At 35.3% G+C, this 25,240-nt stretch overlaps 1 protein-coding gene across 11 annotated transcripts; it reads left to right on the top strand.

Annotated features, from left to right (window-relative positions):
* Positions 1 to 5,295: 5,295 nt before the first annotated feature.
* On the top strand, positions 5,296 to 9,214 carry LOC108475152 (uncharacterized protein At4g17910-like). Of its 11 annotated transcripts, none has more exons than XR_008280004.1 (10): positions 5,296 to 5,615; positions 5,698 to 5,747; positions 5,924 to 5,956; positions 6,057 to 6,120; positions 6,213 to 6,262; positions 6,674 to 6,759; positions 7,039 to 7,111; positions 7,308 to 7,397; positions 7,783 to 8,680; positions 8,790 to 8,934. XR_008280004.1 is itself a non-coding variant. In XM_053025610.1 (8 exons), the coding sequence occupies exons 4-8, from the start codon at positions 6,223 to 6,225 to the stop codon at positions 9,019 to 9,021; spliced, it is 438 nt and encodes a 145-aa protein (XP_052881570.1). In that variant the 5' UTR covers positions 5,296 to 5,747; positions 5,857 to 5,960; positions 6,057 to 6,120; positions 6,213 to 6,222; the 3' UTR covers positions 9,022 to 9,214. The 11 variants fall into 11 exon arrangements, 3 of the variants coding, with proteins under 3 accessions (XP_052881570.1, XP_052881572.1, XP_052881571.1); XR_008280010.1 differs by having other exon boundaries at positions 5,924 to 5,960; XR_008280006.1 differs by having other exon boundaries at positions 5,857 to 5,956.
* The last annotated feature ends 16,026 nt before the right edge of the window (positions 9,215 to 25,240 follow it).

Raw genomic sequence — 25,240 nt, 5'->3', positions numbered from 1 at the left:
CTGAATTTAGACTCATATACCCATCCATGGATTTATTTTTAGAATTTTGGTTGGGCCAATTGGTACAGTTTATTAGTTAAAGTCACCCATGTTACAGGGATCGACTGCTCTGACCTCTGCGCGTTACAACTTGAATATCTTTCTGTACAGGGCTTTAATACTGGTGCCGTTTGTTTCTAATGAAACTAGACTCAAAATGGAATCTGTACATATAAGGCATGACTCCTAATTCTTTCTGGATAATTTATGGTAAATTTTCAAAGTCGCGACAGGGGACCCAGAAACCGTTCTGGCCCTGTCTCACGAGAACTTTAATATTTCCCAGTATACTGCTCATATGGTCGTTTCGTTTCGTCCATATAAAATAGATTCATCAAGGTTCAGTTCCATAATTTACTCACTATTTAATTCTACTTCTACTATTTTTAGTGATTTTTCAATCTCATCTCACTGCTGCTGTCCGCAACAGTTACTGCAGTAGACTATGCCAATTTCATGAATTTTTCCTTGGCCTTAATCATCCATCATACATGACACAAATTATGGCCACCTTAACAAAATTTGAGTTTCTAAGACTCGTGGCTATAGGTTCTAGCATCCCACTCGACGACCACATAGGCCATTTTCACATGGCTTAAAGTTTACAACCCACAATTCGACAAAATATAATAGCCTATACATGCCAAATGTTCTTCAACAACAAAAAACAATACCACAAGATTTCAGCGGTGTGATGACTTCAACGACGGTTCCGAGCACGCAAACAATACGAGTCCAAGAGACCTAAAATGGGTGACAAGAAAACACCGAGTGAGTTTACAACTCAGTAAGTCATAAGCATTCGTCAATCCACGATAAAGTTACTACTACATGTACAACAAATGAGGCTAGGTACTCGTCCATATCGAATCTATACCATAATACCTCGGACCTTTCGGTCCAATCTCGCACCAATTCATACATCCACATTTCATATTCTACACAACAAGATAATCAAGCATTTTACACATTAGCTCAATTTCCAGCACAACCATACAATTTCAATCATCACATAGATTTAAGGCTTACCAAATTCAACCCGAGCATGAACATATTTTCTATTTGTCATGAGCTCGAGGTACTTACCCGATCCGCTGTCCGGGATTAGCTCGATAAATGTCGCACACTCAGTGCCAATTGTAATGCAAGAGCATATAGTGAATCCGCACACTTAGTGCTATATGTATTCAACTCGCACACTTAGTGCTATATAATCAAACTCGCACACTTAGTGCTGTACAATTTAAACCCGCACACTTAGTGCCAATCTTGTCACCGTGTCCATTTATACCCGCACACTTAGTGCCGAGACCAATACCTTATGTATTTTGCTGCCTTTATACATTCAACAATGGCATCATTCCATACACATACATTTCCATTTACACACCAACTCATTTAAACACATTTGCATATATATATTGATCATTTAAATCAACACCAAATATACGCTTAATGACTTACCTTGTGTTGGGTAAAACAGTCCAAGTCGGCTACTCGATGACCTTCGTCTTTCCCTTGCTTGATTCTCCTTCTTTAACTCCTTGAGCTTAATCAATAAATCAACTAGTTTAACCCTCTTGCTAAACATTCATAATTCAATTACACATGCATATGTATGTTTGTATATTCGCAACCATCCTCACTTATTACCCATTTGGTCAACAATCTAAGCCAAGATAAGGCTTCAATATGGTTGCCTCTAACCGAATACATGCACACCAATCTACTTCCTTTGGCCGAATATGCATGTCTATGTGGAGGCCAATTTTACACTTAATACTACACAAAAAAACAGCATACATTTTCCTAATTAAAGCATTACATATTGTAGTTCTATACACATCTCTCATTTATTTCATAACCAAACAACATCACAAGCAAATAGACACCTTAAAATAGTATACATGTCATACCAATTCATCATGTGCAAACATATATTCATGTAGGTGCAATGGCGAATTCTCAAGTGGCTTATATCCAAATATACACACATATCCAAAGCTTAAATCTTACTTACCATGCAACATGCATGAATCATACTTATGGATATAACATGGCCGAATACCACAACACCATACCGTTTCAATTTGGTCATGGTTAAACAAAGAGCTTAGTATCTCATTCAAAAATGCTAAAAGAAAATCTAAGAATCCTCAATCCACCATCACATGAATCATTATCAAGCTTGATATTTAGCATGCAATGGCATTAACACCATATTCACTTTGGCCGAATTTCATTCCCATGACATAACAAAGATTTGAACCATGGGCTAACAAGAACATCAAGCTAGCAACTAAAATATACATGAATCTCATGGCAAAACATCAAACTTACCTTAATCTAGGTACAAGTATGGCCAAACCTCCTCCTAAACCTCTTCCAAACCAACATGAAACAAGAATTCCTTCCTTCTTCCTTAGAATTTTCAGCCCAAAGGAAATGAAAAATGATGAACAAAAATTCTTCTTTCTTTCTCCACACTCACGGCAATGGGCATGCATGAGACCATTTTTTTCTTTTTTTTTTTTGTTCCCTTTCATTATTAAATTCCCATGCTCACTATTTTATTTTTTCTTACATACACCATTGTCCCAACATGTTTTATGACATGTTTTTACCCATAATCTCTTGTCATGGCGGCCACTAACTATTAGGGGGAAATTTGACATGCAAGTCCTCCCTTGACTACATGCACTATTAGGTCCTTATAGATTAGCCTATCACTTTTCAAAAGTGTCACACAAGTCCTACTAACTGAATTCACATGCTATCGGCTAAATCGAAGCTTGAAATTTTCACACATTCATAATTACATATTCTAGACAATAAATATTACGTTCAAACATTTCGGTGACTCGGTTTAGCGGTCCCGAAACCACTTCCCGACTAGGGTCAATTTTGGGCTGTCACAACATTGATTTAGACATTTCCAGTAGTAAATGTCACAATAGTATTTATTGTGGATACAAAATAAAAAGAATGACAATAAAATTATCAATTTGTTAAAATTTAGTACAATTGAAACACATGTTAAAGTTTAGAAGTTTACTAATACAAATGCATTTTCTACTTGGCGTGACTAGTTAGACTATCCTGGATCGTATATGATACGAAAGTTAATTGAGAATTCATATAGACATCCATTAAAGAACCAGAAGATTCTTTAATCTAAAGAATTCTCATTTGTTGCTTGTTCTCAATAAAAATTGGTTCTTAGAAACTCACTAGCTAAAGTTGAGATTTAATGTCTTGCATTTCTAAAATGAATATGGGTCCATTCGTCCACCATGTGGAGGTTTTGATATTATATGATTTTGGTAGATGCATCTACAAAATAATCACATGCGTTATCAATTTGCAACCTACGGTTTGCAAGATTTCTTGTTTACACTACAGGAAAATAGGGCTTTAGCGGCGTTTTGACAACACCGCTAAAAACTGAGCAATAGCGGCAGTTTTTATTAAAACACCGCTAAAAACAGAGCATTAGTGGCGCTTTTGGTAAAACGCCGCTAAAGACCAGAGCATTGGCAGTGCTTTTGGTAAAACGCCACTAAAAGTCATGTAACTCCTAAAATCCTAAACCCCAAGAAAAACATAAAACACTAATCTATAACCCCTAAAATAGTAAACCCCTAAACCCTAACAAGCCCTAAACATTAAACTATAACCCTTAAAACCCTAAACGCCGCAATAGGTGCATTTTAGTGGCGCTAGGTTATAAACGCTGCTAATGTTAAATTATTTTGTTCAAAACTTAAATTAGTTTAGTGTCTTATTTTTACCCACAACCGATACACTTAACATTTTCCCGTTTTCCCCAGTTCTATTTCCCTTCTTCCTCATCCTAAATCCTAAAGTATTATCACCCATTCCCAAATTCGACATCCTAAATCCCTAACTAATTTAATAATAATAAAAAGTAATTTTAACAATTAAACTTAAATTCAAAAATTTGAAACATAGAGGAATTAAATTCTTAAGAATAGAAATATAATGACTAAACTTTAATTTTACGAAAAGTACAAATACTTATCTCATATTTTAACTTTTACAGATTAAGTGGTTTAGTATTCAATTTGTTAAAGTATGTTAAGAGAATTACTTTTTCTTTTTAAGATTTAATACTCCTATGCAAAAAGATATTATTTAACTCATATATTTATTAAAAGTTTATATAAAAATTAATTTAAAAGTCTATATAAAATTAATTGTTATTTTGGTTATAATCATAAAGTTAATTGTGTTTGAGTTTTTATTATATATATATATATATATATATATATATATATATAAATATAAAATACATTCTTATAACTTAATTTATATCCGAGAGGGTAAGTTAATAATTTCACAACTGAATTAATATACTTGATTAACCCATAACACCAACTTAATAAAAAATAACTATAATTATAAATTTTTCTTTCCATTAATATGATTCAACTAAAAATATTTTTAATATTTAATTTATATAGACAAACAATTATTGCACTCAAATTGATATAAATTATAAAATTACAATTAATTTTATTTAAAACTCGATTCAAACAATGGATGTTTTGAATTAAGTAAAGTAAAATAATCATGGATAAATAAATAAAAAAACATTAAAAATAAATAAAAAAACATTTGATATATTAATCTAAACCATTTGATATATTTAAATATTAGATTTAAAAAACATTGATAAATAAATAAAAAAATAATAGATTGATATGGATAGGTAACTATCTATTTTGGATAGGACCAATTATAACAAATAAAAATAAAATATAAAACTAAAATCATTCCACACCGAACATCTAGCAAAATAGTTATATTTTAGTTAGGAAGAAATATCTCTAATGAAATAGAGATTAGATCGAAAAAGAATAATATAAAATTATGATTAACGTCTTAATCTTTAATAGAAATTTGATATGTAAGAGATTGATTGCTTACATTGGATAATTCTAACTTAATAATTAATTACATCCATTTAATTATTTATTTTCTTAGTAAAATATATGATATTTATTTTTAGAATACTTAATTTTTTATTTATAAAAACTAATTTATAAAAATAGTAATAAAAATATTTTATAAAATTACTTAACTAATAATTTTAATAGAGAAATAATTTAACAATATATTTAACATAACAAAACAGAGTCGTTTTATTTAAAATAAAATAATTTTTGTGATATTTTTATAAAAACGCTGTAAAAATTTAACAATAATAACATTTTTATAAAACGCCACAAAAATTATTTTACTTAAAAAATGCGCGGTTTTATCCCTAAATTTTCCCCCTCTGAAACACCTAATTTTTTCCCCTAAAATTAGTATCCTCAAAACAGCCCCCAATCTCACCTCGTTGCTCTTTTCAATCAAGAAACTGAGATGGCAGTCTTGATTTGGCATCAAATTGCTTCAGTCTTGAATTGGTTTCCAGTTATACTCTGAGATAGAAGAGATGGCAGTGAACCAGACGGCGGCGTTGAAGGTGGGGTTGTGTCTATTGGGCTTCTGCTATTCGGCTACACGTTCATCTCCCTCCACAACAAAAACAAAATAGATATCTCAGAGTCTGAACAATAAATCCATTGCCTTCTTTAAGTTTAAAAATGCTTTTAAATTGAAGATTTTTAATTATCCTTTGGCTTCTAGGTTTTCGGCTTTTGACCCATTCAAGGAGAAAAATGGTTTTTGGCTAAAAGGTGGGAGAATTTACGCTCGCTTCTGCAATTTTTTTTAAAATTTTTTTGTGTTTAGATTATAGAAACTTTATTCTAGTTTCTCCATTTTTTTCCTGTTTTACTTGCTTAGCTCTGATCTTCTGTAATTAATTCACAACTGCGTTTTCAAACTCTTCGTCAATGGATTCCTTCCCAAGATGTTTGAATCCCAACAAGCACCTCATAGAACAGTTAGTTAATCTCTTTTTCTTTTTCTTCTCAAATTTCCCAATTTTTTAAATTTAATCTTCTAATTGCAAATCCTATTGATTAAAATACTATAACCTACAGATTCGTGAGCAATTTGCCTGGATCTTCCATGCTTGAAGTCTCCGCTCTTTTGAATAATGTAGCTGTAAGTTTATGGACACTTCAATTTCATTTTAATTTGTTTTATCTCTCAAATAAATGTGTGTTATTTTTTAAAATTTCTTTTCAATTTTATAGTCAGCTTCTAATGCTTTTGCGGCACACTTTCTGCTCTCAGACAGTGAATGGTAAAGTTATCGATTTCTTTGTCTCTAATTGAAATGATTTATTGTAGAAACTTTGTTCTTAAATGTTTTAATCAAGGCCAAATATTAAGTATTTTTCCTTTTTTTGAGAACAGTATTTTTTAACTTTTAAGTGCAAGAGTAAGGTGTTGTTTGATAAGCTGAAATATTAAGTTTTAAATTTTTTAAGAACTAAATTTATATCAGAAAATTGTTTGCGGAATTAGTAAACCCTATAATAAAATTAAAAAAAGTTTAACGGTTTGTCAAACACACCCTAAATCTTAAACTTTGCAAAATTATAGCAATTGTTGACATATTTTCACCTTTAATAAAACAATAAAGATCAGAAATTCAAAATTTATATGGCTTTGTAGAATTCATGAATGCTTATCATTGAATCTGTTTGAGCAGATACTTGTAGGAGTTTAAAGTCTTACCTAGCCTCAGTAGCTTTGGATTATGTCTTCATTGTTCTACCCACATTCTTAATTTTCACTGTAAGTACTCCCAGTTCGCATTCTAAAGATTTTGTTGGAATCCTCAAATTTGACTTTTGTTGTTTGATAAAAGAGTTATTGGTGTAATAGTCTCTAGCAGAGTGGGTATACATATGCATGATTGGGTTATTGTTCTTGCTGATCTTCTTTACTGCAGTCAAAAGGTAGAACTTGATGAAAGTTTCATATATGCGTTATTTCTTCAATCATTACTCATTATTCTACAGAGAACTGTGTTGTTGATGTAAAAGTATATTAACTCAAAGCCTTCTAATGCAGAACTTAGTCTTTGCCTTACATGGAAGGACCTAATGCTTCAAGGGCAAGCATATTATCTTATAGGGTTGTTACGGTATAGTGTCTTACCTGCTTGTATATTATGCAAATTGGTTTCTTTTGAAATTACTATCTTTGCTTAATGTACCTTTTTGAATTTGTGATAGATTTTCAGTGGGAATTTATTGATATTCTTTGTCACTTACTTGTGTATCTTGGCTGTTGGTACATTGTTTAATTTGTAATAAATTTTCAGTGGGAAAATTTTGCAGATGTTTATCACATGCTTGTGTATCTTGGCTGTTGACTTCAGAATATATCCTAGAGAATATGCCAAGACAGAGACTTACGTGACTAGCTTGGTAAGATATTATCAAGGTCGTTAATATTTTTCTTTTCATCTTCATGCATATTATTTCTTTTTGCTAATAATTTAAGTAGGTAAATTTACAGCTTTTTAGAGGTAAAACCCATGTTAACATTTAATCCTATACCCTCGTACATAATATTTTTGTTATTGTTGTTCTCATAAGGGGTCTTTACATCCTTTCAGAAAGATTATTATGTATGAGAAGTGGATGTCTAGATTCATTCACTTTGAAAACTTCTGAACTTGTCCTACCAATATCTCAAAACTTATTGAATTTGTTTGTATTTTTAGTAAACTTTCATGTTTTTATCCTGCAAAATATCAATCCCAAATATTTTATCATATTAATGTTTTTGAACCTTGCATAATTTTTTTAGATGGACCTTGGAGTTGGCTCCTTTGTGCTAATGAATGCAGTTACTTCACGGCAAGCACGAAACACTTGCTGGAATTTCTTTTTCACACTTGCTGCTGTATCCATCCTTACATCCATTTTAAATGTTCCCGCAGAATATTCTGGAATTCTTGGTTTAGTAATTTTAGTTAGTATACCTTCATATTTATGAAGCTTGTTTTTATATTTTGGTATTTGCTTTTTGATTGGTCCTATACAGTAAGTTGACTTTCTAACTCTCAGTGTACCAAAGCTGGTTGACTAATGGGCTAAATGTTTATCTTCTTTCTAATGAAAGCTTATTTGGTAAGGACAATTTAGGACTGTACCTAATGTCCCATCCCATTGGTGTATGCTTTATCATAGTGTTTTTATTTTTTTGCACCTACAGCTTTATTCTTGGATATGTTGTCTGTAAGATTCTTGAGATCCCCTGAGAAAAAAAACTGTATTCTTTGCATTTTGATGTCAATCTTCGATTCAAGTCTCATTTAGCTGAAAAACAGCTTGTATTGATTAGAAGGAAATTGAAAATGATAAGAGGAAAAGAATTTCTATATTAATTTTTAGGACCATTTCTTCCATTGGATATTTGTCTTCTTTATACGGAATAATAGGCTACCAATTGTTCTTTTTCATCTAAAAAGAGTAAAATGGTGTTATGGTCCATGCAGTCCCTTTTTATTAGTAACTCTTCTCATCATGTCATCTTGATACAAGATTTTGTCAAGTGATTACTTGTTATTGTACCTAGGATACTGGGGTATGTATCTTGTTGGTGTTCAGGTCAGCTACTATCTCTTCTTTGAAAATCATACTACCAAGCAGCGAAGCAAGCATGAAACACGAATCAGAATCTGCCTTCTTACTATTATGTTTTGGTATAAATAACTCTCATGTCGTTTTTGTTGCCAAAATTGGTTGTGTTCATTCCTAAAAAATTGATTGCATGAAGAGTGACCTGATTCTTGTTACCTTTGCTTGTCGTAGGATTTTAACGTTGCTTATAGACAGATATATTGAAAGAATTTCATGTAGAATGGTAGGATATCGTATATTTACTAATTTGTAAAACTATCTTGGAATTCACAATCATGATTCACTAAACCGTGCTATGCAATTTTTTGCAGTGCAACCTGGCTTATGTTACTTGGGTGGTGGCTCAAAATCTACAGGTTTTGCAATTTCTTCTTCTTCTTCCTCTCTTTTTAAAATTTCTTGAGTTAATTGCACCAAACATCCTCAATTTCTTTTTATTACATTTAAGAAGAGGATTGGATGGTACTGGTTCTATGATTATACGTGCTTGTCAACTACTAGTTTGAGTGAAAAACAAAGACATTTTGTGAGCAAAGTGTCCTTTCCTTCTAAGATGTATTTTGGTGGAGCTATTAGACTTAGTTTGACATAGTGTTTTTAATTGCAAAATTCTGATAAACTTTTTAGTGTTTTGTTTTAGTCTCTGATCTTGTATTTGATGGCATGGCGAACACATTTATCCGTGATGGGAAGGAGATGGCATCGATGCTTTATACTTATCGCAATCGTGTCAAAGCACTTCCTCGTATTTTAGCCTTAGTTGATTCTAATTTATACATATTTTTAAGGTAAACAATGTTCTAATATAATATGCTAGTTTTAGTGTAAAGTAATGTTCTTTTTATGTGGTGTAGGGGTATGTTGGAATTCACAGTTCGGGATTCGAAACTTGTCTTGAAACCTGAATCGCTTCGATCTATTGCGGATTCGGTTTTGAACATCCTTCCGAAGGCAAAGTTTTAAACTCATGTCTGATGTTAACATTCGAGAATTCTATGAATTAAGTCATTTTGTTTTTCTTGCTTTTAGTGACTTATAATGGTGGGCAGTATACAAGTTTGGTTCTTTATTATTTTGATTCTATATTTATATTTAATCTAATTTTTATTATTTATTTTAGTTTTGATTCTATATTTTTACTTTTATTTTAATTTGATAATGAATTTTAATAGAAAATTTTTATATTTAAATCATGGACATTATTCTTCTCAATATTTTGATAATGAATTTTAATTTTTTTATATTTTTATTTTATTTTTTTTAAAATTTCATGACCTTTAGCGACGTTTGTGGGAAAAGCGCCTCTAAAGGCCATGACTGTAACACCCCAAACCCGGCCCAGACGTTATGATCGGATCCGACATGCCACATCGAAGCGTTCAAAACATTTTATATTGTTGATCCAGAAAAATTTACTTAGTGTTTTAAAAGATAATTTCATTATAGGTTAAAGTGAATGGAAGATGTGCACCAAGTAGGAAACCGAAAAAGAGGGGGTGAGTCCATCGGATTGCTTAAGTACCAAGCTCCCTTCGGATCCAATCCTAGACATGCATACCGCCATTGCCACACCTTAACGTCATGGATATTTCTAGGAAACCGATTTGATTAATTTTTAGGAAAAGTGATTAATTTTGGAAAATACTTTCATTGCGAAAGCTTTGCTTGTTGTCGTGTTATTTTGAAATCAATTGTTATTTTTGAAAACGCGCCCTAAAACTATCCAATTTTAACAGTTAAAATAAGTAATACCTATCTTAGTAATACATATTAAAACCATCAAAAATAATTAAGCGGCCTTATTACATTTAAAAACCTAAAACTTCAACGTAAATAAAAGGATGTCAAGTTCACCAGAAGAAAATCAAACTTTCAGAATGGGTGGCCACTCCGAATTCCCTCACAGCTCCAAGCCCACTATGGTTGGGGATTACTGCGTGGATGAAAATAAAAGGGTGAGTTTGGGGAAACTCGATTATGTAAATTAACCCAACCATAGCCTATATCACTCAAACCACGAAATAGAATAAGTTGGCCTTAGCCGAATAGAATTCGAATAAAACCCATAGGCCCATAACGGATCGAATAGATATTACATGAATGCGAAATCCCAACCAGATTCATCCATAACACCCGTATCACCTTACACCATGTGGGAGACTACTCGACCCACCCAACCACTACACACCACGAAATCGCAATGAGGTCGCCGGATATTGTGACGAAGTCACCAGATCTGAATATTGTGGCGAGCCACCAGATCGAGATAATCGTGGCATAGCCACCAAAATGATATATGTGGCGAGCAACGGATCGGATAATTGTGGCATAGCCACCGGACGCTTCCTCCATAATATAACCCATGTCCCCATGCAACAGATATATAATCATGGCATACATCATACAGAATCAGATCGTCATGCTTTTCAGTCAAAAGTAACCCTAGGGGTATAATGGTAATTTTGCACCTAGGGGTATAACAATAATTTTCCATACATAGGGGTATTCAAGTAATTTAACTATTCTTAAGGTTTTCATGCATATCATAGCCATTTACATACGATCAGAAACACTTATCGCATTTTCTTACCGACTTGGGTCCGTTGGCCCATTATCCCGTTTTTGGCCCATTAAGCCCAAAAACATCGAAATGCACGGAATCGCGCACTCTGCAGTCTTATCACTTTAATTTACCATATACATCAAACTATTAATCTCACGAGCATTTTTACACTCGCAAGTTCTTAAAATACCGGCTTTTCGGCTTTTGCCGATCTAGTCTATAAGAGGGTGTCAGTTACACACCTGTTTGCGACGATATGCTGACGAGATCCACACACGAACCGCCTACAATTGGATTACTAACATATTAATCTAACTATTCAAATACGAACTACGTATTAACCCCTTACAATATTCGGCCAACCACACCTACAGATCAGAGTAAGCTTATAAGAAATTAATAAGCAACTCATTAACAATTTTTTGTCAGTGTTTACCACATAATCATAATTTCACTACAAGCTATCTTCCTGCGCAACAGTCACTAAATCATTTATAAATAGAGCTACGAAACTCCAAATCAAGTTCCGTTAAATTTCCTGAAAATAGACTCATATATCTTCTATCCATAAACTTTTCAGAAGTTTTGGTATGACCAATCAATACCAGATTTTTCTTAAAATTTCCCATGTTTCACTATTTGACTAATCTGACCACTCTTCATTACGAATCAAATTTCTCATTGTATAGAATTCAAAATATGTTCTCGTTTATTCCATTTGAAACTAGACTCATTAAGCTTTAATTACATAATTTATGAAGCTTCTAACTCATATTCCACAATTTATAGTGATTTTCCAAAGTCACATTACTGCTGCTGTCCCAAGCAGATTTATTACCAAATCACTCTTTCACACCTAACTTGCATGCTTGTTATTTAAACATGTATATCACCAATCAATCATCACATATCTATGATTTTACTTAAGTATAATCTCCATTTCATCATTTTAAAGCACAACATGTTAGCCAATTTTTCCCTTAGCATCTAAGGCACATGCATGCTCATTTGTTTGGCTCAACTTCACCTATCTTCCATTTTTCATCAAAAGAACATGAAACAACAACCATTTCCTTCATTTTAATTCATGACTAAATGCTCACAACACAACTAAAACCAAAATATGCTTCAAGAGTTAAGGTAGAATCAAGAAGAACTCATGAACATCAAGATAGAAGCAAACTACCATGAACTTACCTTCAATTTTCTTCCCAAGTGACCGAACATTCAAGAGCTTTCTCCTCTCCTTTCTCTTCTCTAACTTTTGGCTATGATGAACAAAGATAGACAAAACTTTGTTCTTTTCACCCCTTTTTCTTTTAATAAAATTTCATATTTCATCTATTTAATTCTTTAATACAAAAGACATGAAATGCCCATCATGGAACATTTACCTAAACCATTATCATGGAACATTTACCTAACCCATTATCATGGAATATTTACCTAATCCATTATCATGGAACATTTACCTAACCCATTATCAATTTGTACCATGAATTATGGATGTCAAGTGCTCATATTGTCTGCAACAACATGATGGCTGGCCACTTCATGTAAAATGGGAGGTTTGACATGCAAATCCTCCTATTTTGCACTACTATTTATTTGGCCACTACAAATTAGCCTATAACATTTTCAAACATTTTCACATAGGTCCTATTTCATAATTTCACTCACAAATGACAAAATCAGAGTATGAAATTTTGCCAACATTCACAGAATTCCCGAAAATTGGGGCGTTACAACTCTACCCCCCTTAAACAAATTTCGGCCTTGAAATTTACTTGATCCAAATAGTTGAGGGTATTGTTGATGCATAGTCTCTTCTGATTCCCAAGTAGCTTCTTCCCTTCCATGATTACACTAAAGCACTTTCACTAACGGGACAAATTTCCTTCTCAGAACCTTAACATCTCGAGCTAATATTTGCACAGGCTCCTCTTCAAAGGTCAAATCAGTCTGAACTTCAATTTCTGCAATTGGCAGGACATGAGCAGGGTTAGCACGATAACTCCTTAACATGGAGACGTGAAAAACATCGTGAATCCTGTCTAACTCTGGAGGCAATTCCAACTGATAAGCCACTGGGCCTACTCGCTTCAAAACCCGATAAGGCCCAATGAACCGCGAACTCAACTTGCCCTTCTTACCGAACCTTAATATCTTCTTCCAAGGAGATACCTTTAAGAAGACCATATCACCTACTGAGTACTCAATCTCCTTACGCTTCAAATCTGCATACGACTTTTGCCAATCAGATGCTTCTTTTAACCGGTCCCTAATTATTCTGACCTTATCCTCAGTATCAGCTACCAACTCTGGTCCAAGAAATTGTCACTCTCCTAGTTCAGTCCAACAACTAGGTGTACGACACCTTCGTCCATACAGTGCTTCATACGGTGCCATTTGAATACTCGTCTGGTAACTGTTATTGTACGCAAATTCTGCCAATGGCAAGTAATCCTCCCAACTACCTCGAAAATCAATCACGCATCCCCTCAACATGTCCTCCAGAATCTGAATAACCCTTTCTGATTGACCATCAGTCTCGGGATGGAAAGCCGTACTAAAATTCAATCGCGTTCCCAACGCCTCATGCAACTCTTGCCAAAATCGAGATGTAAATCTGGGATCCCGATCAGAAATAATTGAAACTGGGACTCCATAAAGTTGGACAATCTCCGCCACATACAACTTGGCTAACTTTTGAAGTGAAAAGTCAGTACAAACAGGTATGAAATGGGCCGATTTGGTCAACCTATCCACAATCACCCACACCGAGTCTTTCTTTGATGGTGTCAAGGGCAGCCCACTCACAAAGTCCATGGTTACCCTCTCCTACTTCCAAAGTGGTATCTTCACTGACTGTAACAGTCCAGAGGGTAATTGATGCTCAGCTTTCACTTGCTGGCATGTCAAACATTTCCCTACAAACTCCGTTACTTCTCGTTTAAGTCCAGGCCACCAGTACAATTCTCGTAAGTCGTGATACAACTTGTTCCCTCCAGGGTGCATGGCACAAAGTCCTCCATGAGCTTCCTTCAATATTGTCTGCCTCAAGTCAGAGTCCTTCAGAACACAAATTCTTCCTCGGAAACACAGAACTCCTTCGCCATTAAACCTAAACTCAGAAGTTTCCCCTTCTTTAACTTGTTGGAAACGAGCGACCAAAGACTCATCGTTCAACTACTTTTTCTTAATCTGATCCACCCAGGTTGGCCTCACTTGCAACTCACCAACAGACCTCCATCATCATCTGAGACTCGAGACGAGCAAACATTGCTCTCGGATCGAATCTGATTCTATGACTTAGAGCATCGGCTACCACATTAGCCTTGCACGGTGATACTCGATCGAACAGTCAGAATTCTTAAGCAACTCAATCCATCTCCTTTGCCTAAGGTTCAGCTCCTTCTGAGTCAACAAATACTTAAGACTCTTATGGTCAGTGTATATAATACACATTTCTCTGTACAAGTAATGTCTCCAAATCTTAAGTGCGAATATCACTGCTGCCAACTCCAAATCATGAGTCGGATAGTTCCCCTCATGAGGCTTAAGCTGTCGTGATGCATATGCAACCACCTTACCCTCTTGCATTAACACGCAACCCAAACCCACGTGTGATGCGTCACTATACACACTAAAATCTTTCCCAGACTCTGGCTAAATTAACAAAGGTGCTTCAGTCAGAACTTTCTTCAACTTCTCAAAAGCCTCCTGCTGGGTCTCAGTCCATACAAACGGTACCCCTTTCCTTATGAGTTTTGTCAGAGGTGCTGCCATCACAGAAAAACCTTTCACAAACCTTCTGTAGTATCCTGCCAACCCTAGGAAATTTCAAATTTCCGACACCGTCCTAGGTGGCTTCCACTCCAAAATTGCTTCAATCTTTCGAGGGTCCACCTTAATCCCTTCGGCAGAGACCACATGTCTTAAGAAGGTTACCTCCCTCAACCAAAATTCACACTTGCTGAACTTTGTAAAGAGTTCCTTCTCCCTTAACACTCGCAGCACTATACGGAGATGCTCAGCATGTTTTGCTTCAGTTTTAGAATATACCAGGATATCGTCAATAAAGACGACTACGAACTGATCTAAAAATGGTTGGAACACACGATTCATCAGATTCATAAATGCTGCATGAGCGTTCGTCAATCCAAATGGCATAACCAGAAACTCGTAATGACCATACCGAGTCCTGAATGCCGTCTTTTAGATATCTGCCTCCTTGACTTTTAACTGATGATATCCAGATCGAAGGTCGATCTTGGAAAATACAGAAGCTCCTCTATGCTGGTCGAACAGATCGTCAATCCTTGGCAGTGGATACTTATTCTTAATCGTCAGTTTGTTCAACTGGCGATAATCAATGCACATCCACATCATACCATCCTTCTTTTTTCACGAATAGCACCGGTGCTCCCCATGGAGACACGCTTGGCCTAATGAAGCCCCTATCCAACAACTCTTGAATTTGAGCCTTAAACTCCACTAACTCCTTCGGTGCCATCCTATACGGTGCGATGGACACGGGCGCCGTTCCAGGCAACAAATCTATTCCAAACTCAACTTCTCGGTTCGGAGGCAATGCTGGAAGCTCCTCCAAAAAAACATCTTGGAACTCCTTTACGGTCCTAACCTTATCCACTGTCAGTCCCTCCTCTTCTGACTGACTTACAAATGCCAAATAGACCTCACAACCTTTCCGAATCCACTTTTCGGCCGTTAATGCCGACACCACATTGGACAAATAATCCCTTCGCTCACCTATCACCATAACCTCCTCATCCTTTGTGGTCCTTAACACCATTCGTTTAGCAGCACAATCCAGGGTCGCCTTATGCTTAACAAGCCAGTCCATTCCCAAAATGAGATCAAACTCTCGAGCAGTAACTCCATCGATCTCCGGGAAAATCCTACCTTGAGTTTCTAAGGTTACATCCCTATACGCTTTGTCTACCCTAACCGAAAGTGACCCAAAGGACTTAGTACAGATACCCCACTCACAATATCCTCGAGGCGGTCCAAGTTGTCCATAATCCGTTCGTGGCCTCCAACCAATATTACGCCACATTCGGGCTATACCAAACACGCCCCTAAAGATCTCCGCTCCGTTAGCCCAAAGTCGTTCAGAAATAGATCCCCTAACTCCATTGCCCGTACTTGCCTCAGCAACCCTTTCCAGAACACGAAGCATTGCCTGTGACAAGGCATCATCCTCGGCACTGCAGTCATGAGACTCTACCTTTGTTGCCGGTGGTACCGGTGCATCCACCGTCGGCATATGTCTCGAAGACGAAGATCTCGCTCGAGCACTTCCTCGGCTCCGTCCACGGCCTCTTCCACGAACGAGTCTTGTACTCATATCGTATTATCTTGATTATGAATTTTTATGCATTGATTCAATATTCCAGTGTTTATTACAGATGTTTTATGAATCAGACAGTAGTTCAAAGTTTGTTTTCGCAAAATCGAAGTCTAGCTGCAGTTTGAGTCTCTTATCAGATTTTCCTATGATTATAGTATCATCCTATCTAGAGTATCCTAATAGGGTTTCAGTACAGACAGATAATTCAAAAAAATATTCAGAAAAATTCAGAATACTTACAGACTTGAGCCGGAGATTCGGCATGCCACCTTCTAAAGATCTAAATTTTGAAAATCGAGTTTTTCGCATTCTTTATAAAATTTTCGCTTTCGAAAATATTTATTTTTGTAAACCCATTCCACAGCCGAGTTGTTGCAACCTAGACTCTGATACCACTAAATGTAACACCCCAAACCCGACCCAGACGTTATGACCGGATCTGACATGCCACATCGAAGCGTTCAAAACATTTTATATTGTTGATCCAGAAAAACTTACTTAGTGTTTTAAAAGATAATTTCATTATAAGTTAAAGTGAATGGAAGTCAGCACCGTAGGAAACCTAAAAGAGGGGTGAGTCCATCGGATTGCTTAAGTACCAAGCTCCCTTCGGATCCAATCCTAGACATGCATACCACCATTGCCACACCTTAACGTCATGGATATTTCTAGGAAACTGATTTGATTAAGTCATTTTTAGGAAAAGTGATTAATTTTGGAAAATACTTTCATTGCGAAAGCTTTGCTTGTTGTCGTGTTATTTTGAAATCAATTGTTATTTTTGAAAACGCGCCCTAAAGCTATCTAATTTCAACAGTTAAAATAAGTAATACCTATCTTAGTAATACATATTAAAACCATCAAAAATAATTAAGTGGCCTTATTACATTTAAAAACCCAAAACTTCAACGTAAATAAAAGGATGTCCAGTTCACTAGAAGAAAATCAAACTTTCAGAATGGGTGGCCACTCCGAATTCCCTCACAGCTCCAAGCCCACTATGGTTGGGGATTACCTGCATGGATGAAAATAAAAGGGGTGAGTTTGGGGAAACTCAGTGTGTAAATTAACCCAACCATAGCCTATATCACTCAAACCATAGAAATAGAATAAGTTGGCCTTAGCCTGAGCGAATTAGAATAAAGCCCATAGGCCCATAACAGATCAGAATAGATATTACATGAATGCAGAAATCCCAACCCAGATTCATCCATAACACCCCCGTACCAGCCTTACACCATGTGGGGAGACTATTCGACCCACTCAACCGCTACACACCACAGAAATCGCAGCGAGGCTGCCAGATATTGTGACGAAGTCACCAGATACAGATATTGTGGCAGAGCCACCAGAATAGATATATGTGGTAGAGCCACCAGATTAGATAATTGTGGCATAGCCACCAGAACAGATATATGTGGCAGAGCCACCAGATCAGATAATTGTGGCATAGCCACCAGGACGCTTCCTCCATAATATAACCCATGTCCCCATGCAACAGATATATAATCATGGCATACATCATACAGAATCAGATCATCATGCTTTTCAGTCAAAAGTAACCCTAGGGGTATAATGGTAATTTTGCACCTAGGGGTATAATAGTAATTTTCCATACATAGGGGTATTCAAGTAATTTAACTATTCTTAAGGTTTTCATGCATATCATAGCCATTTACATACGATCAGAAACACTTACCACATTTTTTTACCGACTTGGGCCTGTTGGCCCATTATCCCGTTTTTGGCCTATTAAGCCCAGAAACATCGAAATGCACGGAATCGCGCACGCTGCAGTCTTATCACTTTAATTTACCATATACATCAAACTATTAATCTCACGAGCATTCGTACACTCACAAGTTCTCAAAATACCAGCTTTTCGGCTTTTGCAGATCTAGTCTATAAGAGGGTGTTAGTTACACACCTGTTTGCGACGATATGTTGACGAGATCCACACACGAACTGCCTACAATTGGATTACTAACACGTTAATCTAACTATTCAAATACAAACTTCGTATTAACCCCTTACAATATTCGGCCAACCACACCTACAGATCAGAGTAAGCTTATAAGAAATCAATGAGCAACTCATTAACAAATTTTTGTCAGTGTTTACCACATAATCATAATTTCACTGCAAGTTGTCTTCCTGCACAACAGTCACTAAATCATTTATAAATGGAGCTAAAAAACTCCAAATCAAGTTCTGTTAATTTTCCATGAAAATAGACTCATATATCTTCTATCCATAAAATTTTCAGAATTTTTGGTATGACCAATCAATACCAGATTTTTCTTAAAGTTTCCCATGTTTCACTATTTGACTAATCTGACCACTCTTAATTACGAATCAAATTTCTCATTGTATAGAATTCAAAATATGTTCTCGTTTATTCCATTTGAAACTAGACTCATTAAGCTTTAATTACATAATTTATGCAGCTTCTAACTCATCTCCCACAATTTATGGTGATTTTCCAAAGTCACATTACTGCTGCTGTCCCAAGCAGATTTATTACCAAATCACTCTTTCACACCTAACTTGCATGCTTGTTATTTAAACATGTATATCACCAATCAATCATCACATATCTATGATTTTACTTAAGTATAATCTCCATTTCATCATTTTAAAGCAGAACATGTTAGCCGATTTTTCCCCTTAGCATCTAAGGCACATGCATGCTCATTTGTTTGGCTCAACTTCACCTATCTTCCATTTTTCATCAAAAAAACATGAAACAACAACCATTTCCTTCATTTTAATTCATGACTAAATGCTCACAACACAACTAAAAACCAAAATATGCTTCAAAAGTTAAGCTAGAATCAAGAAGAACTCATGAACATCAAGATAGAAGCAAACTACCATGAACTTACCTTCAATTTTCTTCCCCAAGTGACCGAACATTCAAGAGCTTTCTCCTCTCCTTTCTCTTCTCTAACTTTCGGCTATGATGAGCAAAGATGGACAAAACTTTGTTCTTTTCACCCTTTTCTTTTAATAAAATTTCATATTTCATCCATTTAATTCTTTAATACAAAAGACATGAAATGCCCATCATGGAACATTTACCTAAACCATTATCATGGAACATTTACCTAACCCATTATCATGGAATATTTACCTAATCCATTATCATGGAACATTTACCTAACCCATTATCAATTTGGACCATGAATTATGGATATCAAGTGCTCATATTGTCTACAACAACATGATGGCTGGCCACTTCATGTAAAATGGGAGGTTTGACATGCAAATCCTCCTATTTTGCAGTACTATTTATTTGGCCACTACAAATTAGCCTATAGCATTTTCAAACATTTTCACATAGGTCCTATTTCATAATTTCACTCACAAATGACAAAATCAAAGCATGAAATTTTGCCAACATTCACAGAATTCCCGAAAATTGGGGCGTTACAATGACCTTTAGCGGCCTTTTTTTAAATAAACGCCATAAAATTTTGCGGCGCTTGTAAAAACGCCACAAATAGTTTTAGTGGCGCTTAAAAGTGCCGCTAAAGGCCTAAAAAAAGGCCGCTAAAAGTCAGTTTTGTTGTAGTGTTAAATGATTAATTTCAAATTATGCAATTAAAACAATTCATCTTGCTAATGTTAGTGAGTTTACATCCCATGTTTTCAATGATTATTGCATGTCAATTGGGATAAAAGTTGAACATCTTATAGCTCATGTTCATACACAAAATGATTTAGTTGAATTGTTTATCAAATGCCTCCAACTAATAGTTAAATCATTACTTATAAGAATTAAACTTTCTATTTCAGCATGAGATTATGTTGATTTATATGTTATACGCATCAAGCCAAATACTCCTATTACAATTTATTTTTGGTCAACAGCCAACTATTTCTCATCTTTGAATTTTTGTATGTGCGTATATGTTCCAATTGCTCCACCACAATATACAAAGATGAGTGAATCCTCAAAGAAAGTGGGGAATTTATATTAATGACAAGTTTATTTGTATTATTAGATGTTTTGAATGCATTGGAGATTCAATTATGACATTATTTATGATTACAATTTTGATTCAATAGTTTTCCCGACATTAGGGGAAGAGAAATAATAACTTGTAATGAGTTAAAGGGAGAGTAATTTGAACCAGAAGTTCAACAAGGATAAATCATTACAAGTTAACTATGAGATGTATTTACAAAATTAATGAGAATAACCAAGTGTTATATAGATTGATTGGTTCCAAAGATGAAAAATTCTTCTAGATGGTCATATAGTGGAGGCGGGTGCTCTAGAAGAGACCCAAGACATAACTATTAAGTAAAACTCTAAAAGAGATTCAGGTACTTGAAACTAAATATTAAAATAGTGAAAATAAGAGATCTTGATAAGTTATGTCAATTCGAGAAAATGTGGAACCGAATAATAAAAGCGGTCGACAATGATTTTGCATGCGATATTATTATTGAAATAATGAAATAAAAGAAGGATCTTGAATAAATCTATTGAGAAATATAAATATGAAATAAATTGATCAAATAGAAAGACGCAACTCAAGTACAATTAAAATTGTGGAGTTCTTGGACCAGTAGTCCAAATATCTAAAGGTATAAAACCAGTGAAGATGCAATTGAAGTAGTTTGCAAAAGCGGAATATGAAGTTTTTCGACAAGTCCTAGCATTGATTATGAAAAGATATAATATTCTTTTGTGGTGGATGCAATAACCTTTAGATATATTATTAAACTGACAAATAATAAAAGATTTAACTTGCGTCTAATGGTTATTGTTACAAACTTTTCTGAATCATTATATAGTAAAGTTTATATTAAAATCCTTGAAGGATTTAAGATGCTAGAAGCATATTGAAGTTCTCGAGAAATTGATCATTTATATGAATTGAAATAATTTGAACATATGCGGTAAATTTGACTTAGTGAATAGTAGTTGAAGGAGGATTATAAAGTGATCCAAAATACTTATTTCTATTTTTATAAAAGAATTGTGATTAAAGTTTGTTATGATTATTGTTGAATTTCCTGAAGAGATTAAAATATATTTCCCCAAATTTTCCTCACTCATGACTTTTAAAAGAATGGTAATATAAATGTTTAGCAAATACATTCAAATAGTCATTTGAAAAACTAATATTCAAGATTGAATACGTAGAATATGAGAAAATATGTGATGTTTTCATAAGGGGGAGTAAATATGTGTTGCGCTTTTTTTCCCTTGATCGAGGTTTTGTCCTATTGGGTTTTCCTGGTAAGGTTTTGTAACACCCCAAACCCGGCCTGGAAGTTTGGCTTCAATCTGGCGTGTCACATTGAAGTGTTTTTCAAAAACCATGTTTCCATTAAAAACCCTTCTTAATAATTAAAAACTTATACCCTTTTTAAACCTTGTTAGAAAACCTCAGCTGAATAACATTCTTAACAACTTTGTAAAAATCTTGGTAGTTGTGGAAGCTTAATTTAAAAACAATTGCGAATACGTGATGTTTTGAACAACAGTAGTTGCTTTGGAAAATCGTGTTCTAATACTAGCAATTATAAGAACAATAAATAAAATTCCAAATTTGAAATCCAGAAAATTACAACGGCTTTACTACAACCCACATAAAAACATTTAAAAGTAATAATCAAAACTGTAACATAAACAATGTGTGTGGCTTCCTCCGAGCCCCTCGCACTCCGATCCGTCTAAAATTGGAAATTACGAAAGGTTAATAAGCGGGTGAGTTTACAAAACTCAATGTGAAATCCCTACTATATAAAAGGAACAATCACCATATAAAAGAATTAAAAGTCATTTGACCCTACTTACGACTTACGTATCAATTAGGCCTTAGCCCATTATAATAGATAGTACCAGATGGGCCTTAGCCCATTATAGAATAAGAAACATTATCAGAACTAGAATCAAAATGAGAATCAGAATCATAATTAGGTGACAGAATCAGAATCAGTATCAGGTAACAGAATTAGAATCAGAATGTGAATGCAATCCTAACCCAATCCAGCCGTATACACCCCCGTACCGACCTTACACCATGCGGGGAGACAACTCGACCCACCCATTCGCTACACACCACAGAATTTGTAGCATAACTGCCAGAACAGATATTGTGGTAGAGTCACCAGATACAGATATTGTGGCAGAGCCACCAGAACAGATATTTGTGGCATAGCCACCAGAAACAGATAATGTGGCAAAGCCACTTAACAGAATACGTGGCACAAAGCCATCGATAACTGCATTATGTTAGGCACATAGCCATCAACTAGAGTAACATAATTGATACACAGCCCTAGGTACATGTGATCGACACAGAGTCGTCAATAACCATATATTGGCACATAGCCTTAGGTAAATACGTTTGGCACACATCCATAATCAGGTTGGCACAGAGCCATATGTAGGTTGGCACAAAGCCATAATCAGAATAATTGGCTTCAAGCCATTGATAGTTGTATCATGTTAGGCACATAGCCATCAGCGACGGTAATATAGTCAACACACAGCCTCGGGTAAATATGATCGACACAGAGTCATCAATAATCATATATTGGGTTTAAAAATCACCAGTGGATCCACAGTCGTAAAGCAACCATGCGATCCTAACAGATCAAATCTTCCTCCGTACAAAATCCCAACCCATGCAACATGTCATGTATGCAGAATGTCATGCCCATATTTGAATCAAAAAATCACAGTCAAGTCATTCATATATTCACAATCAAATTCGTCAACCACACAATCCAAGGCAGTCACTTACCCGCAAGGGCAAAACAGTCATTTAACACCCTAGGGGCAAAATGGTAATTTTGCTAATCGAGGGTATTTTGGTAATTTTTCTAATTGAGGGTATTTCAATAATTTGGTAAACTAAAGTATTCTAAACAAGGATAACAATATGAATGGGCCTAAAGCCTATTTTTAGCCCAAATGGGCCCACACGCTCGTGTGACCCTTTTAGCCCAAATCTAGCCACAGATATGAGATTCACCTAGCCTAGTCCAATATTTACTACACAATCAAACAACTTATCTAATTGGGCCCGTAGGCCCATTGGGCCCACATGGCCCATTTTGGCCCATCGCGGCCCGAAGTAGCCATCCTACAGCTAGAGTAGTGAGAAATACACACCTGATAGGAGACTGGAGTTAATCCGCACTCCGAGCACTCTTAGCCGACGCCCAACCCAAATGAGCACGCCATAAAGCGAAAGGGATCAGCCAAGAAAGGTACCTTTACTCTCCTCATGGTTCTTTCTATTTAAAGCTAGCTTTGCATCCACTCTTATGTTAGCTTCCTAATGTGGGATCCCTCCATCATCAGAGTTTAAATTCAACACCAACTCTTGCCGCCCTTGTTAGAAAAATAAATGCTCTTTGATTGCCATGAGTTTCGAACCCTGGACCTCCTTGCCAACTCTATGACACCACCTTCCTGCCTCTTATGTGGCGCTACTTTGCCACTAGACCACAAGGATTTTTATGGCTCAATTTCTCCAACAATATTCTTAAGGCCTACCTACTACACCCAGGGTTTGATTCACCTTAAACCAAAATTTTTACTAGAGTCTAGGTTTGAACCCAGGACTTCTCCAACACTTCTCGGCACACTTAACCACTAAAACAAGCCTTCATTAACGAAATTTACATGCACAACAAAATATTATAAGCTGCCTTCAACCGCTCCCACGCTCAAGGCCCAAAACTTCTAGGCCCAAATTCAGGGTGTTACAACTCTACCTCCCTTAAAGAAATTTTATCCCCGAAATTTCCATCTAACAGGGTAGTCGTGTAACATCTACCCCACTATGCTACCGTTGCGCACTCTGATCCTACTATCACTATCACACTTCAACTAGAACTTGAAACATCTCATACATACAACACTTATTCACTGAAGCAGATACATATTTATCACACATATATATAATTTTTATATCCAAACATCACATTCACATAAAATAAATACCAAACTTAAATTCAGACCAATATCTAAGGAATCCACAGTATTTTAATTTCTAAACAGACAAAAGTATTCAAAAGACTTACGGATTCGGCACCGGAGACTCAGTGTGCCACATTTTTTAAGAGAAATACTTCAAACAGACCACGTGGTTAAAAATAATTTTCTAAAATTCAACCTTTGAAAACCCAATCCACAGCCGAGTTGTTGCAACCCAGACTCTGATACCACTAAATGTAACACCACAAACCCAGCCTGGAAGTTTGGCTCAAATCTGGCGTGTCACATTGAAGTGTTTTTCGAAAACCATGTTTCCATTAAAAACCCTTCTTAATAATTAAAAACTTATACCCTTTTTAAACCTTGTTAGAAAACCTCAGCTGAATAACATTCTTAACAACTTTGTAAAAATCTTGGTAGTTGTGGAAGCTTAATTTAAAAATAATTGCGAATACGTGATGTTTTAAACAACAGTAGTTACTTTGGAAAATCGTGTTCTAATACTAGCAATTATAAGAACAATAAATAAAATTCCAAATTTGAAATCCAGAAAATTACAATGGCTTTACTACAACCCACATAAAAACATTTAAAAGTAATAATCAAAACTGTAACATAAACAGTGTGTGTGGCTTCCTCCGAGCCCCTCGCAGCTCCGATCTGTCTAAGGCTGGAAATTACCTGAAAGGTTAATAAACGGGGTGAGTTTACGAAAA

The sequence above is a fragment of the Gossypium arboreum genome, chromosome 3 (genome assembly GCF_025698485.1).
Source record: "Gossypium arboreum isolate Shixiya-1 chromosome 3, ASM2569848v2, whole genome shotgun sequence".
Lineage (NCBI taxonomy): Eukaryota > Viridiplantae > Streptophyta > Magnoliopsida > Malvales > Malvaceae > Gossypium > Gossypium arboreum.
Note: the sequence above shows the minus strand (reverse complement) of the source record. Positions and strands in the feature narration are given on the sequence as shown.

What these genes read in the sequence shown, in the direction of transcription:
- LOC108475152 (XM_053025610.1), top strand. Translation starts at nt 6,223, where the DNA reads ATGCTTTTGCGGCACACTTTCTGCTCTCAGACAGTGAATG. An exon ending in AGACTTACGTGACTAGCTTG is followed by an intron (nt 7,398 to 8,553) that starts GTAAGATATTAT and finishes TATTGTACCTAG; the next exon opens with GATACTGGGGTATGTATCTT. An exon ending in CTTCTTACTATTATGTTTTG is followed by an intron (nt 8,681 to 8,929) that starts GTATAAATAACT and finishes AATTTTTTGCAG; the next exon opens with TGCAACCTGGCTTATGTTAC.